Source organism: Phasianus colchicus, chromosome 3 (assembly GCF_987193195.1).
Source record: "Phasianus colchicus chromosome 3, bPhaCol1.hap1.1, whole genome shotgun sequence".
NCBI classification, from domain to species: domain Eukaryota; kingdom Metazoa; phylum Chordata; class Aves; order Galliformes; family Phasianidae; genus Phasianus; species Phasianus colchicus.
In genome coordinates, this window is record NC_143438.1 from 502778 (window position 1) to 518356 (window position 15579).

General features: G+C 40.0%; 1 protein-coding gene across 18 annotated transcripts in view; it reads right to left on the bottom strand.

The window, feature by feature from the left end:
• The window catches only part of TPK1 (thiamin pyrophosphokinase 1), a 269847-nt gene that overhangs the window by 50077 nt on the left and 204191 nt on the right, over window positions 1-15579 (bottom strand). Inside the window, exon 9 of one of the 18 annotated variants that reach the window (XM_090136785.1) lies at window positions 5059-15314. The exons of 16 other annotated variants lie outside the window; for them this stretch is intronic. In XM_090136785.1, coding sequence (XP_089992911.1) covers window positions 15211-15314 — 104 coding nt within the window. In that variant the 3' untranslated portion in view covers window positions 5059-15210. Of the gene's footprint in view, window positions 1-5058; window positions 15315-15579 lie in introns of those variants that run through there. One more of the 18 variants, XM_090136778.1, reaches the window with a different exon arrangement.

Here is a 15579-nt window from a genome sequence, read left to right on the forward strand (position 1 = left end):
TCAAGGCCAGATTGGATGGGGTCCTGGGCATCCTGGTCTAGTATTAAATGTGGAGGTTAGTGGCCCTACATGTGGTAGGTGGGTTGGAGATTCATGATCCTTGAGGTCCCTTCCAACCCTGGCCATTCTGTGATTCTGTGATTCTGTGAGCTGATAATGGACAGGCACATTGGATTCCCAGACAGAAACCTAGGGCTACCAGCAAATACTTATATTATTAATGCTACTTTTTCTACATCATGCTCACTAAGACTACAACTGTGTTCGATGCTTTGTAAATACTTCTGTAAATACTGGACAGCTTGTTCAACAATAAATGATGGAGCAGTCCTAAGAAGTGTTCAACAGAAAGAAAAACATTACTATATGGTTTGTATCAGCAGCTGCAAATGAAGATCCACCTGTGAGCTGAGACAGCTGAGAGAATAAACAAATTGAGGAGCCAGGTTCTTAACCGCGCAACATTCTGAGCTCTTTTGAAATCCACTGTGTTTACTTTTAATGCTGTTTTTGCTATGTAATTCTGACTTTAAAATGAAACAGAATGTCTCCCACCATGTTCAAAGCTGTCACTGAAAGACTGGGTAAAAGCAGTGAGAAAGAATTTATCTTTTAATGCTCCAGTACAACCAACTGATTGTGCTGCCATCTCTCCAACACATGATGAAGAATCTCTAAGCAGAGAATAGCTGTGGGGGACATAGTACACTATTTGTGGATCTATGTTTAGTAAGAGATAAGAGCTTTTATTTAAAAACCAAATTTGACTTCTTTGAACATAATATGTTGGATATGCAGTGTGTTTCCAGTATGAGGTCAGGAAAAAAACAACAAATCTGTTCAGATGGACTGGAGGAGTAGAGTCAAAGGCAGGACAAGAAAAGATGATTATTCCTGTGCACAGCATGCATCAATGCAACATGCCTGCTGTGATGACAAAGGAAGACATTCGGCATTGTAAAGATGTCTTTCTGCAGTGCTGGGACTCACATGTAAATAGAAAAAAAGCATACAGCTCAAATTCTATTCTAACTATTCTAACAGAAGTGGAAGAGCTAAGTGCTTCAGCTAAGTATTTAACAGGATTGTAACAGCTATCTCAGTAAATCTGTGCATACCAAATATTAATTACATAGGGATCTCTCTCACTGATGTAATTTTTCTAAATTGTCTCCTCATTGGCATCTCTCTAATTGTTTCTGTTAGAAAGGATCATATGTCTTTATACTTTTGATTGGCATACGACAATGTATCTTTCAGAACTCTCATATATTGGCAGTACACTTCACCTTTCAAAAACTTGTGTGTACTGAGGTCTCATCTCAAGGAATTTTAAGGTCTCAAAGAAAAGAGATACAATGTGGGGACAGGCAAAGCCTCCATCTGTTGAGCAGCTCTGCTTTCAACTCATCCCCAGCAGTGCTGGCTGCTGCAGAGTAGGGGCTTGGAGGTGCCCACAAACCCTGGGTATGGAGCATCAGAGGAGAGCTGTGGGGCCAGCTCCCTCCTGCACCCTGCAGGCACCAGGCTGGCTGAGGGCAGCTTGGGGCTGCAGGAACTGGTGGATGGTCTGATCACAAGGTTTTATACCTGCAGTTCTCATAAGCTTCTCTTCTCCCTTGAAAATGCACTGCAGCAACTCCAAGCCCTACAGTGGGTGAGGGCATGCTTCAGTCATGCTTCTGCTAAATCTAATGAGAAAAGAGGAATTCTGAACTCATTACATGTTTGTGTATTTGCTTAAAAAGAGTGACCAGAAACACTCTTCCCTGTTGCTTCAGGGTCTTTATTCAGGATCATTATTTTAAAGATTGTTGTCTTTTTTTTAAGGTGTGTATATGAGACTGTGTAGCAGGATTCATAACAAAACTACATAACAAGATAAAGGTATCAGTTAAGAAGAAAAAAAGGAGAAGTGCTAATTTAACCTATGAAACAATAACCTTTATTGTTATATATATAAATATACATATATATTTATAAGGTAAACCAGATATTGTCAGTATAACTAGAAGGAGGAAAAAAAAAAAACTTTGAAAAAATATATGCATACCTCTGACCGTCTTTCCCAGAACAGCACACTCAATGCAAATCAAAATATACTTGCCTTCTTCTAGACCAGTTTGATGCCTTTTGGCCCTGTTCCTACACTTGGAGAGTAAGGATTCCAGTTAGCTAGAAATGTGGTCTAATTTCAGGAATGATTAATTCCTGTCTTTAAAACCCCTAATGACCCAGGTATAATGCCATCCTTTCAGTGACTACTCCAAATCTCCATTCCTACAGAAGACTGTGGCTCTGTAGCTGTTTTTTTTTTTTTAATTGCAAAACTTACAACTCCTCCCCCATTGGGGGTTGAAACTAGATAATCATTATGGTCCTTTTCAACCCAGTCCATTCTATGATTCTATGATTCTATGACATACTGGCCTGACTCTAGACCTTGTTATGTTCTGAGTGCCTGAGAAGTACTAGCTGAAGGAAAAACCAATATGCTGATGGGCTCATACAGGGTGTGTAAGCTATTGAAGCACTTCTGATTTACTAATGATGATTGCAAAGAAAATTAAAACAGAAAGAAGTAAAGACCTTCAAGACTACCAAGTCCAACAGTCAACCTGAACTGATGAGTCCCATCACTAAGCCACGACCCTTAGTGCCACATCCACACATCCCATAGACACCTCCAGGGAGGGGATTCTACCACTGCCCTGGGCAGCTCATCCCAATGTTTGACTATCCTCTCCTTGAAGGAAATCTGACAATCAATGCTGAACAAAACTCAATACCGTCTCAGTCTGATGTACTCCAGAGTGAAATCATGCACTGCAGAAAGCAGCACTATCTAATTATTTTTCAATGTAGCACTTACCAATTATTCTGAGTATTCCTTGCTGGCCACCAAGTTTGCATTTCATTCAAGTTGCAGAATAACAAGATATATTTAGTAATTATCTAACTATAATAACCAACTGCTAAATCTTTCAAGAGCAGACAGAATAGTGAATATGTATGTATTCCAAAACTAAAACATACAAAGCAATACAATTTTACTAATAATAAGCTTTGCTTTGCTGCAGAATATCATGAGATTGTATCAGGTGACCTGCATCAGTTAAACACTGAAGTGTTATTTACTGCTTTGGGCTGTTCATGAAGAAAATTCTCTACAAAGAAGAATCTGCTCTGCTTTGCTTCTGAGACCCTGGAGCTCCCACACAGTTATCACTGTGATTGTCATCCCCAGCCAGATTAGGGGCAATGAAGACTTAAGTGTCATCTCCAGACTACTGCAGATGCTATATATTTGAATCAACCACTGCTAACTCTAGCAAAGCTTCATCTGACAAGGCAGAAGGCCTAAAATATTAAGTACCGTAATTCAATAAATTTTGCTTTCCAAGAGAAAACACTGCCCTTTCAAGCAGTAGGATGATTTTTATTCTGAAGAATTTCCTACTACTGCCATACATTAGCTTCCAGGATGGTGATGCAACATGCCAAGCAGGGATCCATAGACCACCTAATCTGTACTTCAAGTCCTAAAACCAATTTTCCTAAAAAATGTAACTCTAAAAAGTAACATGGGCTAGGCATAAGCTTTGTTCATGACTACATCCTGCTCTAAAGCATTCCCTCTGAGCCAGCTGAGGCAATATTCTTCAGCAAAGTTACAAACCGGTTGAATTTGAAGAGAACTATTATTTCTTTAAGAGAGCTTGAGGAAAGTGATAAAATTTCTGCTTGCCAGGTGAGTTGCCAAGAATCTACTTCTTGTCGGTAATCATAGCTTGACAAGAGTAATAAACAAAACGTCAATTTCCTAAGGCATAACAAATAGGATTTTCATGTACCTCTACTTCCACAGAGTAAAACCGAGGTTACCTTGTAGCTGCATAACCTTCCACACAAAGTGCATTTAATCCTTAGGCTGCAAAAGGGAAGTTGTTAAAAGCCCTGCACAAAGAAAGCATGTTTTCAAGCAAAGGAGCAGAAGTTCTCTGTAATCCTTGCAGTCAAAGCCCATTAAAATGCTGAGGCAGACTCTTGACTGCCAAATGAGTTAGACAACTCTGCAAGCAATCCAAAGCTTTATTTTACAGCAGCCCTAGACTGCACTAGCAGAAAGAGGCTAGAGATGCTAAACAGAGATGTGGCAGGCTAGATTGTTCCAACAGAGAAACACATACTATTGTCATGGTGTAGGCAGCCGACTGGGCCAAGGAATGCTTTCTGAGGAAGGGTGAATAGCTGTAGTTCTTAGCCCAAGAAAGGATGATTTAAACTGAAATGATGAATCCCTAATCTGCACAGGGGGAAAAAAAGCCTGGGAGAGGAGTCCAAAGTAAGAAAGTACCTGATATCTTGCTAGGAAAAGGATCTTAGAATCTTAGAATGATAGAATGGCTTAGGTTGCAGGGGACCTTAAAAATCACCTAGTTAGCTTTGAGAAGAGAACGCTCCAGGGAGACTTCATTGCAGCCTTCTAGTACTTATAAGCAAGTAATTATAAGCGAATTTATGATCTAGAGGGGGACCAATTTGTTACACAGTCCGATAGTGACAAGACAAGGGGGAGTGGCTTTAAACGAAAGGAGGGGAGATTTATGTTAGCTGTTAGGAAGAAAAGTTTTTACTCAGAGGGTGATGAGGCACTGGAACACGTTGTGCACAGAGGTTGTGAATGCCCCATCTCTGGAGGCATTCAAAGCCAGGTTGGTGGAATCTTGGTCAGCCTAATCTAGTGGTTGGCAACCCTGAGGGGTCAAAAGAGTAAAAAGCAGCCAATGCTGTCAGTCTAGAGTGACATGGAGATAGGATCCCTAGACAATGGTCAATAATGAGATAATTATGAAAGGACTTAAAAGACAGACAATATGATGCACTATTTTCCTCTCCCTTCCTCAAAAGGCAGCCAGCTCTACCTTAGAGGTGCCTGAGATGCAGACTGTATTTCTGTGTTTACTGGATTGTTCCTCAACAATTTTGTTGGATTTTTTTTCCTGACTCCATTTATATTTCTGGTCCCCACAGCATGCTGTGGCACTCAGTTCCAGAGTTGAGCCCCATGAGAAACACAGAGCAGTCTGGTCAGGGACTGCATGGTGTGCTTGTTTGAGGGAGCAGGCTTCAACAAAACAGGCCATAGCTCTAAAAGTCCCTTTAGCAATCCCTAACAAAGTCATTGTCCTATAAATGAGGTTATCTCACAGGTTACCTGCCTATAAACACTGTGCTCTCACACTGACAACTAAAGGTTAAAGGGCTGTGAAAGTGGAGAACAAATGCAATGCTTGAGTTATTGGGAAACTGAGTTTAACTCAATTTTCACACCTACACAACCTTTTTATTTTAAAAACAACCAACAGGTGACCAAATGTTCTAAGCAAAAGGTTGTATCTTTATGTAATCTTACTAGATACACTTCGGAAATAGTTAACTATGTACCATCATACTAAGCACACACATACACACACACAAACAAACAAACAAACACACACACAAAAAAAATAAGCAACAAATTCTTTTGACCTAATTTACTGCTGTAAGAACAAAAACAACCCAAGTCCCAAAATACTACGATTCCTACCCTTTCATTGAGACCCAGCGTGGTCTCAGATAAGACAAATGCTCTGTGACTCAGTTTCCTCAATGAAAAGAATGGCAATGCAGAATTTTCTCACTACAAATGTGTATTCCAGATTAAGCAGTGAACTTATTTTTCTTAAAGCACACATCTAAGCTCCTGATGACAGGTGCTATACAAGCGCAGTGAATGATTTCCTTATGTTTCTCCACTTACTTCCCTCTGAGGGAGTGAACACCTTCCTGTTATGAGCAAATGCAGCCAGAAGCTACATACCTCAGTGACTGTGGCTAACTGATGTGGCATTGGTTATGCAAGTAGGCAGCAAGGAACACTAAATTAGTGCATAAACAAATCTTAGGCAAAATGTATAGGTGAAAACCCACACTAAAAATTGTATGGTCTTGAAATTGGTGTTCTGTTGATAAAAATCCCAATTCTATTTCCCAGTTTAATTTTCAAATAATTTCAGTACTAATGTATAACTGCAGAATGCGCATGGAGAAAATACCAAACTAGTTATCTTCCCCAAATTTAGAAACCATCTGTTCTGAAGTTCAGTTTGGCAAAGCAAATTGTGGGACTCACAGACCAACTAAGCACTGGAACATAAAAAACATCTTCTCCAGTGCAGGAGAAGAATGCCCTTAGTTGAGCTGTTTGCATGTTACCTCCCATGGATCCCATGTCAATCACCCTACTGTCTGCATTGCTGGTGCCAAGACAGCATCTCACTGGGGTGCTCCACAAAGGTTAATGCAGACAGCAGACAGGCAGCACTTGGCGTGTAAGGAAACGGAGCAACCATTTCACTAGCATGTGAAAGGTCAACAAAACAGAACATCATTTTCTTCTTTCACACAGGCACAATGAAAGGCATATGGCAGAAAAGCCGTGAGTTCATTGTCAGCTCTATAATGTAATTGGAAAAGGAACAACTGGATTCTGGCACTGCAGGTGAAGTGACGGAAAAGAACCAGAGCAGGGAGCAAGACTGCTAGTGATCAGGGACTTGTCTTTGGTAATATCCTACTCATTTTTTCCTCAGTGAATAGAACAGAACAATCTATGCAGAATGAGGAGTTACCCTGTAATTTAATTATCCTAGGTTACTTTTTGCATTGTATGATACACAAAGTGCTGATATTAAGCTCAAGCTGCTGCAATAAAAATCCCTTTAATTTAAGCCCACTATCAAATGCTGTTGCTGTGATTAATAATTAGCAAATGGGAGGTGATAAATCAAATAGAATTATAGCGTCATTTAGATTTCACTGACCTCTTGTCCCACTCAGTTTTTCTAGCAAAATACTTGTTTGTCATCTTGTTCCCAACCACTTCCAATCACACAAATATACTCGCTCTGCCCTGAATGTTTCTTACAATGTGGCTCCACCACTGTTAGCCCAGTGACTGTCAAACACTGCATTATTAATGTCTCACAGACCTTGGTGATCTAGGGTCAGGAGCTGCACAGCTGACACTGAAAGTTGAGAAGAGGCAGGAACCTCTGAAGGGTGATGTAAGGATGAAGAGAAACAATATGGATGGATGGTTCTTCCCCCAGAGCTTTCACCCGTCAACACTCAGCCCCTTCATGTGCACTTTCTTGCCCTTGCCAATGTATGTGGGTTCCAGAATGCAGCAGGAAGAAGCTTGCTGGCACCTGCTGATATCACAGTAAAATTCATTGCTATGACAGCTTTGTGTTTATCCCAGACCACAATGTTGGACCCTTCCTTGTTGAGGAAGAAATAGTTTACAGTGGTATGTAATGGCACACACATAAAGCCTTCATCAGCCACTCATCAGTTACAGCTACCATTTGCAACCATTTGTCTAATTACAGCCTGCAGTAACTGCTGTACTTAAACAGCTCAAAACCACTCTAAAGATGGAAATGTTTAGGGTAACTACTACATAACTACCTTCACACTTTGTAGCACTCTAACTCATATTTCTGTCCCTTTTCATGTTCAGTGTATATTAAATAAACAGGAATTATTACTTACATACACCCCACTCATCTATGTGCTAATGGTGACAGTGCAGGTGGGAAACAGCAGAGCAATCTCAGGAACCTTGCTTAACATGCAGCTTCAGCTGTCTGGACACTCAGCCTCCTAGTTCATCTCTGTTGAGACTTTAAATATGTTGCATCTCATATCTAACTATAAAAGAAAAACAGAAACTCTCCTCTTTCTCCTCCTTTTCCTCTGCTTGCAAGATCATCTGCCATAAAATTATTCCCTGCCTGTCCTGGATGTCAGAATTTCTTCTGAGTTTTCCCTTCCCACTTCCCTTTTTTCAGCCTCACTAACCCAAAGATGCCAAACGCAGTATCCTGAGCTAGTGAGAGCTTAAAGGTCAGAAGATTTCCGATGTTCAGAAGTTAGACCAACGAGGACAGAAAACAGTTTGTCCTTCAGTGCCTACTTAATTTCCTGAATTAATGAAAGGTATGGATCCTTGAGGGTGGAAGGAGGTGTATTTGCATGTTTCACTGTCATGATTTCATGGTTTTTCATCGGTATCCCACATCATAATATCATGAAGTGCACTAGGAGTTAGAGAGTTAATGCTGCAGTTCGGTGGACTTGATATATGCCATCAGTTCTGGTCTTTTGATCTCAGAAGAGAAGAATGAACTACAACTCCCAGAAGACTTTGTTTTTCTGTTTTCCATTTTGAGGGAAAGCTAAAATGGACATAAGATTTGCTCTCTTTTTTGCTTTCTGGCCACTTTGACTGCAGAGTGACCTGTGGAACTGCACTTAGACTCACAGAGAGTCTGAATGAAGGTAGTTTATTAGTTTTTAAGGTGTCACACCAGTGCATGGAGCTAGCACCACCCCAATTGCACAATCAGTGGCTCATAAGCAGACATATTTATATCACACAATAAGCACACTCGTGATTCTGCGAAGTAAAAAATGCTAACTCACTCCAGACAGTGGGTCGTCCTATGCTAACTAATTCTGCGAATGTCTTCTTGCTTTTAACTCCTTCTTGGACCTTTGCAGTATGTAGTTAGGTCCTTTTGAATATGGCTTCCTTTGTGGTGGTTGGTTTGGTTTCTTATCTGAAATCATTAGACCTGGAATTCCAGCAATTTCCTACTTAGCCATGCGCCATCGATAAGCAAAAGCCTTGTCCCTTTTCTAGCAGGCTTCTCCCAATTCCCGCCTATTCCTAGTAAGTCACTCCTCAATCTCTGCCTCTGAAGTGAGTGCTCCTTTCCTAGTCTATTTCTGTGAAATTCAAGTGGGGATGTTGGGGGGGGGTCCCCCTTGTACATGTACAACCCCCCTGTACAAGGACCATCCTAGGATCTCTGCCTCCAATCAGAGTAAGGGCTTTGGTTTCAAAAACTCTTTTTTCTTTACTTGATTTATTAACTTCAATTCAAATCCTATTGTATTATATTGTATTATCTCACATTCCACTACTATATTTAGTAAACTAAGCTTTCTTCCTTAGCTTGTTGCCACCATTTTCCTTCATCCAGGACCATTTATCTACCTTTTCCCCTTCACTCTTCTCTCCACAGGCCATGGAGTAATGGGTCCCTTTGCCCCCTTGTCACACAAACCAGACCAAACTGACATTCAATTTTTTCTTATGAAACAATAATAACCACTTTGCTGCACCAAAATGGGTGTTTGTCTGAAGATCTAGGGGACAAAATCCAACTCTCTCCACAGTGCTAACACCAGTTATTTTCCTGCTGCAGTTAATCATCTTCTTTCCAGTAGCACAGGACTACAGGCAGGATGAGGAACACTGTGCAGGCATAGAGTAACAGCTAGCCCCTGCCCCAAAGAGTTAATGAGACAAACAGCAGGAGAAGAGGCACATCTGACTAATGGGAGCTAATGATGTGTTCCATCCCTGGTTCCAGTCTGTTGTGCTGCCCACTCAGTCAGCAAGTAGTGCTGTGATCCATAGTAACTAGTAACAGTTTGGTTTTTTATAAAGGCTATCTTCATCGTAAGTAATTGCTGAAAGGTTTCTTGAAAAACGAATCACAGGATTGAAAGTCATTTGTTTTTTCATGTCTTCATATTTTGCCCAGACATTCAACAGCAAAATCAGGAGGAATTTGTGTAAATCACTATAGTGATCAGTAATACATAAAAATGTGCAGAGCTAGAGAAGGGAGTTTTGCAGTGTTAGATTCAAATGGGAACCAGCACCGATAGCTAGACATGGGGACTGGAATTTAAGTTTCTGGCACATTATTTCACAGAAAAGCCATTTCAGGTATTTCTGAAGGTTATATCTCCTGCTGCAGAGCTCGACTTTAGTAAGTATGTACTTCTGCATGTGTTTAGCTTTACACACTGGATAATCCCCTTGTATTTAACGAAATCAACCATAAGTACGAAAATACCAGGGAGACTAAATCATTGGGTAAATCTGGGGCTTACGCTCTCCTAGTTCAGTGAAGTAAGGAACAGAGGCACTTTCAGATTACCATACTAATAGTTAGAGTCAGTTTGTAATTTTTCCATTAATTCCACAAGCTTGGTATTAAGCTCTAATGCTTTTATAAAATATTAATTCTTCAATGTACACTGGAGCACATTATGAAAAAGCGAATTTGTGAGGGTTTTACAGTTATTTCAGACATTTGAAATAATTCTGTGCATCAAAGCTGTTCATAAGAGACAGGTCACCTGATGCTCATCTTGTCCATAGGCTTGTGCAATGGCTTAGATTGGATGGGATCTTAAAGACCACCTCACGTCCTGATGTGGGCAGGGACACCTCCCACTAGACTAGATTGGCCAGGGCCCCATTTAATCTGGCCTTGAAGACCTCCAGGGATGGGGCATCCACAGCTTCTCTGGGCACCTTGCTCCAGTGCCTCATCATCCTATACGTTAAAAATTTCCTTCTAATATCTAAATTAAATCTTCCCTCTTTTAGTTTAAAACTGCTTCCTTTTGTCCTGTTACTACACGTGGTGGCAAAGAGACACCTGGAGCCCCTTTAGGTACTGGAAGGCCGCAAACTGGTCTTTCTGAAGCCTTTTCTTCTCCAGGATGAACAAGCCCAACTCCCTCAGCCTTTCTTTGTAGAAGAAGTGCTCCAGCCAGTGGATCATCCTCATAGCCTCCTCCAGACCCATTCCACCAGCCCCAAGTCTTTTTAATGCTGTGAACCTCAGAGCAAAACATAGTACTCAAGGTGTTGAAGGCTAAAACATCTTAAACCATATAATGTATGAATTGATTTCACGGCAGACACACTTAACTAGCTTATTTGAGTTTTAGTGAACATTTTTAAAAACTACAGCTACTCTGTTTAATACATTAAAAAAAAATTAATATAAAGTAAATATGCTTTTTTGGGGGGGGGAGAGAGGGGGGGCACGGAGGGAAGGAAAAGGTTGGCTAAATTTATGGAAATGAAAACTAGGATTTGACATGCAAAACAAATGCAAAAACTGACCATGCTTCAGCTTCAACTGACTAGATTCAAATATCCACAATAGCAAATTATTGTAATTATTATTAAATAATGTTAGGAAATATAAAACATATTAAAAACCAGAATGCTAAATTTCAAGCCACCATCATCCAATTTCAGAATACACTAAGAAAATACCCTGAAGAATACTGACTCATTCATGTCACAATTATAAATTCTACATTAAATTTTTAGATTCTTAATCCAGATTCATCATATCAAAACTTTCTATAATTGTGCTTTTTAAGCTGTATCAGTGCTCTATAGCATGGAAAAACTTCTGACATCTCTATTACTGTTTTTCCTCTTTTTTTAATAAGCAAAACAAACCATATAATTCTCTCCAACTCCTTTGCTTTAAATCAAGAAGCAAGAAGTGCAAGTGCTCAAGCAGCTGATTAGAAAATAGTCTTAAAATGGCATTATTAAGTGGCATGGCAATCAGCAGTGATGCAGTGGTACTGCTGTTGTGTGTGTAAATTATAGAGCAATGCTTTGTGTTTCAGAAACCTAAATGTAAAATTCTGAGGTTTCTTATTTGCAATTAGATAATAAATGCTCTGTCTCATGCTTAACAGCAGGAGAATCTATTCATCACAGATTGTATTTGTACAACACAGAAAGGGAAAAAATCCTAATTGGAGCAGACTTTATGGAGAAGCTGTTATGACGGAATCTCCAACACTGAAACCTTAGAAAAGAGGAATTCTTATTAGGTTTTCAGGAATGACTTAGGTATACTGATACTGCTGTAGAAAAATCTATATGGACTATAGATCTCTTGACCTCTATTCCATGCCCAATTACATGGATTTACTATTTATTTTATAACATGCACCACCACCTACTTAAAATATATTAAAAATATTCAGACTTGTTAGAAATGTTTCATTGGTTTTATCAGTATTTTATTAAATAGAAAAGAAAACTTCAAAATGTAAAAATCACAGCAAGCACAACTACCGCATATAGATTAAGACTTGCACTGATCCATGGAAATATGCTACACACATTCACCTGCTAGTACCCCATAGATACACTTGCACTTGGATATAACAGACAAAGAGGATGACTGAAGAAATGCCAAGGTTGCGAAGACACGTTCCGGAGAGTTAGGGGGTGTTAGAATTTAAATTTGTCTGTGAAATTTTAATTCAGGTTCTTTAGCAATCATCCTTTAATTATATGGTCAAATTAACCAAGCAGACCAGACTTCTTAAGCCAAAAGTATCTTCTGAACTGGCAGACTTTGGGCCCTGTCTATTTACAAGGCCTTATGCTTATTTACTGTATAGATTTAAGCCGCGGTGAATGTGTGCATATTGAAGTCCTCAATTGCTTCCTCGTGGGGCTCACTAAAACAGAACCCATAATGCCACTGCATGTGCTCAGCTGCTCCAGAGCAATGGCACAATTGACCACAGTTGTTAACATCATTTGAGTCTTAGACATAAAACCACAGGGTCCACTTCTGAGCATCCTTCTCTGCTCTACTGGATCAGGATAGATCCCTCAGGAACCTCAGCATGCTGAGAAAATAACACCTGATGTGTATGCCCACAAACCACCTGCTGGGAGGCAATCTCCAGACAACTCTTGAATGGCTGGACCTGATATCACAAAGACAATTCCTTCTTGTTTTTAAATCCAATGGCTTTAGGAGACTCCAGCCAGACATGACTGATTTCTTCTCATCCTGATTCTAGCTCTTTTGTGATCCTGCAGAGAACACTGGAAATTGGCAAAAAATAGCCACACACCTCAGAGAGCTGCCTTTTGTTTGGAAATCTCCTAGGAGTGTGACATTCACATTGATTATGGATCTGGGCATTTAAATATGAAAACAATTAAAGCATATTTGCAAGGGATATGACAAATGAATATCTGCATTCTGGCTAGTGTTTCACTGACTTTCATTCAAATGCAAAATGATGTTTCAGCATTGCTGCTACAACTGTTGAAAAGAGATGATTTTCTAATATCCACTGACTGATGAGAATTCCTCTAGGACTAAACACCTTTAGTATGAATTCAAAGATCTCTTTCTTGCGCAAATTCTGCTTCCAAACCCATTGAGAAAATTTCAGAGCCAACACTGAAATCCGTAGACTTTATATTTACATCAATCTAAATGGTAGCTCCCTGCAGACCTCTCTCTTCTCCAGGAAGGTGCTTAGTGTTTACAACTCCTATCCTTCAGTAGCAGCTGGTTGTTTCTGATTTTCAAGCGATTTTTGGATTCTCAGCAATCTTTTGCAAAGAGTAGAGAATAATCTATATCAAAACTGGGCTTAAGCAAAACACCTATTTCTTCATATCTCCAAATCATATTTTCATTAACAGAAGGAACTGAAGTTATTATTGGGGGGAAAAAGTAGTATTCTGCTCTCTTGACCATCTCTCTGCTCGACTGTTACACTACTATTAATAAAGAAATTAGTTTGTGTAGTTGGGAATGTGTGGCAACACACTAGATATAAACAAGTGCCACCACTTCAGAATGTTCTTACCTATGTGTGACAGGAAAAACCTCAAACCCTCACCTCAAGCTCCTTCAAGTAGTCTGACTGAGTTTTCCAGCTGCTGTCCAGAAAAACAAGCACCTCCAGCTTTAGGAGCCAAGCACTACTGAACTCTGTGTTCGTCTCTCCTTTAATGTACACAAAGTGGTATCATCACAAGCAGTGCTAAGTAGTGCTCTTGCTGCTGATATGCTGACTCACACTGATCCACTGGGATGCCAGGCTGCCCCCTCCAGAATATCTGCTTTGCTGTAGAAGCATTTCAGCAGGCCTCACCATGTAATAAATAATAAATGACCTGGAAGGCAGGCAACCTCCTGCAGGCAAATAGCTTGAAAAAGATAAAAAATGCCCAAAGGTTTGGCAGCAGCAGCAGTATTTCTGTCACTGCACTATCCAGGGTCCTAGCACTGCAATGATTAGGGAAAAATAAATCACTGAAGCTCTGCAGATAGATCCCATCTAGTGACTTGTGGAATCAAACTCTATAACCATGAAGCAGTTATAAAGAAGGTATGTTTATTCAGTGCTGCGCACACACGCTGGGTGGGTAGCCTCTTCTAACCTGCACACTGCAAGGTTTATAAAATATTTTATTTATAAAATGAATACACACATATTCATAATATTTCTAAGAAAAGTAGTGGTTATTACAACTACTTCAAGAGACTCAGTATTCCACGCCCTTTCTACACTCCAAACTCCACCCCTAACTATTGCTTCTATGCATGCATGGTGCCTGCTGGTGGTTGTCCTGGTGGTCGTGGGGATGAAGGCTGTATGTCTTACTTGCAGTGTGCTTCTGACCCCAGTGTAGTTTGGGGAAGTATTCCAGATTCAACTGGTTCAGTTATAAGGATGTGGCTCTTTGGACCAATCAGCAGGCTCCTTGGGTTACGGTTGAGGTACCCCACATCTTTCCCATTCTTTGTGTTCAACTACTTTTACAATATAACAAATTAGCCCTTTATTCACTAGTGGACTGGGAAATCTGGTACCAGTGAAGAACAAAAGAAGAGAGAGAAGGACAGGAAAGCAGAGAGGAAGAGTGGGGAATTCAGCTGTGAAGCTTTTTCACTCTATCACTGAATATGTATATATTTCTGCAAGTGTAGTAAAGTGTGCCATATAAACAGTTATCAAACAGGTTGGAGATTATAGAAATAGCTTCACTAGTATGTAGATACTTGTCCTCTGTCTTAATTTACAGCATTTTCCAGAGTGCTCCCTTACTCTGGCTTTCTTTTTTCCTTTTTTTTTTTTAAGGAGTTACTAATTTTTTTTCATGTTCTCCTACCACATTGTCAATGGTTTAATGGACTGGCTAGGCCTGGTTCCATGACTAGCAGAGCGGAGGGATTTTGCAAATCCATGCCTCCAGAAAAGGGAAACTGGGAACCCCAAAATAATTAAAAACAGTGGTAACAATCTGAGGCTGATTTACTAAATATAGTATTGGAATGCAAGACAACACATTATAATACAATATAATTAGAATTAAAGCTAATAAATCAAATATAATGAGAGAAAGATTGTCCGAAAGCTGAAGGCCTTACATGAAGCGATGTGTGCGGTCAGGGCAAGCAGCAGGAAGGAGAGACTGACGAAGAAGGAAGGTCTGATGACCTACCAAGGCCTTATATCTGTTCCCTCTGAGCTGAAATGATAACAACACAGCAAACAGTCTTCTGGGTTATGTAGTTCTCCTCTTCTGGGACAGGTGCCTGGAACTGGAGCATTAACATCTTAACTCCCAGTGCACTACATGATGTTATGATGTGGAATAGCGATAACCAAAAATCATAAAGCCATGATACACATAAAACCCCACGGCTTTTGTAATCTGTTAGTTCCACTTGCAACTCCCAACGTCAACAAAAACCCACTGAAGTGAAATAAACAGAGAATCATAGAATCACAAGGTTGGAAATGACCTGTAAGATCGTCTAGTCCAACTGCCTTCTCATTACCATTGCTACCACAGATTAAACCAGA